At 43.4% G+C, this 2,996-nt stretch overlaps 1 protein-coding gene across 1 annotated transcript; it reads right to left on the bottom strand.

Moving 5' to 3' along the window:
- Nucleotides 1-222: 222 nt before the first annotated feature.
- LOC128460547 (general transcription factor II-I repeat domain-containing protein 2-like) lies at nucleotides 223-2,412 on the bottom strand. The gene has a single exon (XM_053445781.1). It carries the CDS (start codon nucleotides 2,224-2,226, stop codon nucleotides 367-369), a length of 1,860 nt encoding a protein of 619 aa, XP_053301756.1. The 5' UTR covers nucleotides 2,227-2,412; the 3' UTR covers nucleotides 223-366.
- Nucleotides 2,413-2,996: the final 584 nt, after the last annotated feature.

The raw sequence follows: 2,996 nt of genomic DNA, 5'->3' as shown, positions 1-2,996 counted from the left end.
GCTACTTAGAAAAAAATTAAGTGGCCAAGAGCTACTTGCATCACATCGCACATATTTATTAATCAACTGACTTAAGCTTCTGTTTGTACACGTGTGAAATTGCAATACACAATGCTTATCAAAAATAACTCAACTCTAATACAATAACTTAATAACTCAACATCAAAGGTCCAAGAAAACATTAGTGCACTCACTCTTTTTAAAACTTAGTGAGATGACTGGCACTGCATGGAGTCCTTCTGTTTGTACACGTGTGAAATTGCAATACACAATGCTTATCAAAAATAACTCAACTCAATAACAATAACTCAATAACTCAACATCAAAGGTCCAAGAAAACATTAGTACACTCACTCTTTTTAAAACTTAGTGAGATGACTGGCACTGCATGGAGTCCACCAAAGAGGTGTATGCTGGAGTGTATGCACTCAGGTTCACTCTAATACAGTCATTTAAATGTTCATCTGTCAGTCTTGTTCTGAATTTAGATTTGATGACATTCATGTCAGAAAAAGCAGCTTCACAAAGGTATGTCGAACCAAATAAAGCAGAAATTTTAAGTGCTGCTTGGTGAATGTTCTTGTAGTTTTCTGGGTCTACAAGGCTCCAGAAATGTTGTGAGTGTTGCTGAGACTTAAGCTGAACATGATTCTGGAGATTTATAACCTCCATCTCCATCTCCACAGGATTGACAGTGAACAGTTCAGCCATCTTTTCTGAAATCTCTGTGATGTCTACCTCCATGAATGGGTTGGCAATGAATGCCACACATGGCTCCAGCTTATCAAAATCATTGAACCTATCCTCAAACTCCTGGCCTAGCTTTGACATGAGGTCACAATATTTATTGACATCCAAAACAAAGTCCGCCCCTGCATGGCTATCTAACATCTTAACTACTGTTGGGAAGTGTTGCAGTCTTTTGTTTTTCAGTTGCTGGAGGTAGAATGACAGTTTTGCTTTAAAAGCCTTAACAGCACTGATCATGTCAGAAATTGTTCTGTCTTTACCTTGTAACTGGGTGTTGAGCTGATTGAGTTTCTCTGTCATGTCTGTCAGGAACGCAAGATCAAGCAGCCACTCAGCATCAGACAAAAGTGTAGTGTCCTCCTCTCTTGACACCATGAAAGCCTTGATTTCGTTCAGCAATGAGCAGAAGCGATGCAGTATTTTTCCTCGGCTCAGCCACCTCACCTCAGTGTGGAGAAGGAGATCACTGTGTTCAGCAGACAGTTCCTGGAGGAGCAGTTTGAAGCTTCTGTGCTGCTTGGCCTTTGCGCGAATGGAGTTGATGATCTTAATGACAGGTGTCATCACATGATCAAATCTCATGACTTTGGCGCATATAGCCTGCTGGTGAATGATGCAGTGATAGTTCACAATTTTAGGAAAGTCCGGGTCGGCCTTGCACAGTGCAATAAATCCTGAGTGGCGTCCTGTCATAGCTGGTGCGCCGTCTGTTGTAATAGACACCAGCTTTTCAATAGGCACGTTATTTTCAACGAAGTACTTTTTCACAACGTTGTAAATATCGACTCCTCTGGTTGTGGTTTTTAGTGGAAGCAACGTCAAAAACTCCTCTCTGGTGGAAGCGTCTTCGAAAACCATCCGGACAAACACAGCCATCTGAGCGGTATCAGCCGCATCCACCGACTCGTCACATTGAATTGAAAACCATTTGCATTTAATCATGTCCCGCTCCAACTGACCCACTGCATCGGCAGAGAGCGCAGACACTCGCCGTGCCACTGTGTTTGCGCCAAGCTGTACATCAGCGATAGCGGACATGATTTCAGTCTTACTTTTATGGTCCTTGAATAATGTGTCGGCCACCGCTGTCATTGCTTCCTTCACCATCCCACCATCGGTGTATGGCTTCTTGTGCTTTGTCAAAATGTGCGCCACTTTAAATGATGCCTCCGTGGCCGCGTTGGCTTTCTTCGTCGGTCCGATGAATAAACATTGCTGTTTTTTAAGGTTTGCTTTCAGCTGGTTCACTTTCTCAGTCCGTAGAGTGCTGCCTGCTGGAAAATCCCGTGCAAAGTTACCGTGGACTTGAGTGTGGTGGCGCTCCACGTTACCTCTTTTGCCGACCGAAACACTGCTCCCGCATATGAGGCACACACACTTGTCCTTCACGCTAGTAAAGAAGAACTCGCATTCCCACTCCAAATGGAAATTGTATGTTTTCTGCTTTTTCTTGACTTGGCCACCTTGGTTTTCCATCTTTGTTGTTTGTGTAAAGTTCTGCTAATACCACCAAACTCCTCACTTTAGCTTAGCGAGCGTACAACGTCACTCAACGTCACAACGTCACTTTGGCTACATTTACACCGGACACCAATGTGACATATATGTGAACGTAAGTGAGATGAGGTGCATTTACTGTCGTCGGAATATAATTTTTTTAAATTTTTTTTATTATTATTATTATTTTTTTATTTTTTTCGGTCAACCTATCAGGCGAGCTACTGAAAACCTGCCCGCGAGCTACCGGTAGCTCGCGATCGACGTGTTGGAGACCCCTGGTCTAGAGAAAGCGTCTCTTCATAGCTTATATGTCGTTTCATAGATCATTTCCACGCAGCCCTGTGTCTGTATGCAAGTCAACCGGAAGTAAGGAAAAGAGGCTACTCCTTCTCATTAAATATCTATTTTGTTCTCCTATATTGTGACTTTATCCTCTTACTCATGACTGCTCCAGCTCTCGTCGGATCTCCTTCTTGTCGCTGGGGTTCAACTTCAGATCATGTACCATCATGCTCGAACTCTGTTCCAGCTCAGAGGCGCTGCTCGAGTCTGTAAAAGAAACCTCACTCGGTCAGTCTTGTGTTGACAATCACACATGTTGGGCAGATAAAACAGGTGTTAACAGAGAGGGGTCAGGGACGTGGCAGCAGTGCAGCTGTTACACTGCATTAAATCCATCATGCAGGGAAGCACATGCTCAGCCTGTCTGGGAGTGACCATGTTTTAATGTTCTCATTTTAGTTTTA

This window comes from Pleuronectes platessa, chromosome 17 (assembly GCF_947347685.1).
Source record: "Pleuronectes platessa chromosome 17, fPlePla1.1, whole genome shotgun sequence".
Classification (NCBI taxonomy): domain Eukaryota; kingdom Metazoa; phylum Chordata; class Actinopteri; order Pleuronectiformes; family Pleuronectidae; genus Pleuronectes; species Pleuronectes platessa.
This window is presented reverse-complemented; position numbering and strand designations above follow the sequence as displayed.

Coding starts and splice junctions, on each gene's coding strand:
- LOC128460547 (XM_053445781.1), bottom strand. CDS start 2,226: ATGGAAAACCAAGGTGGCCAAGTCAAGAAAAAGCAGAAAACATACAAT.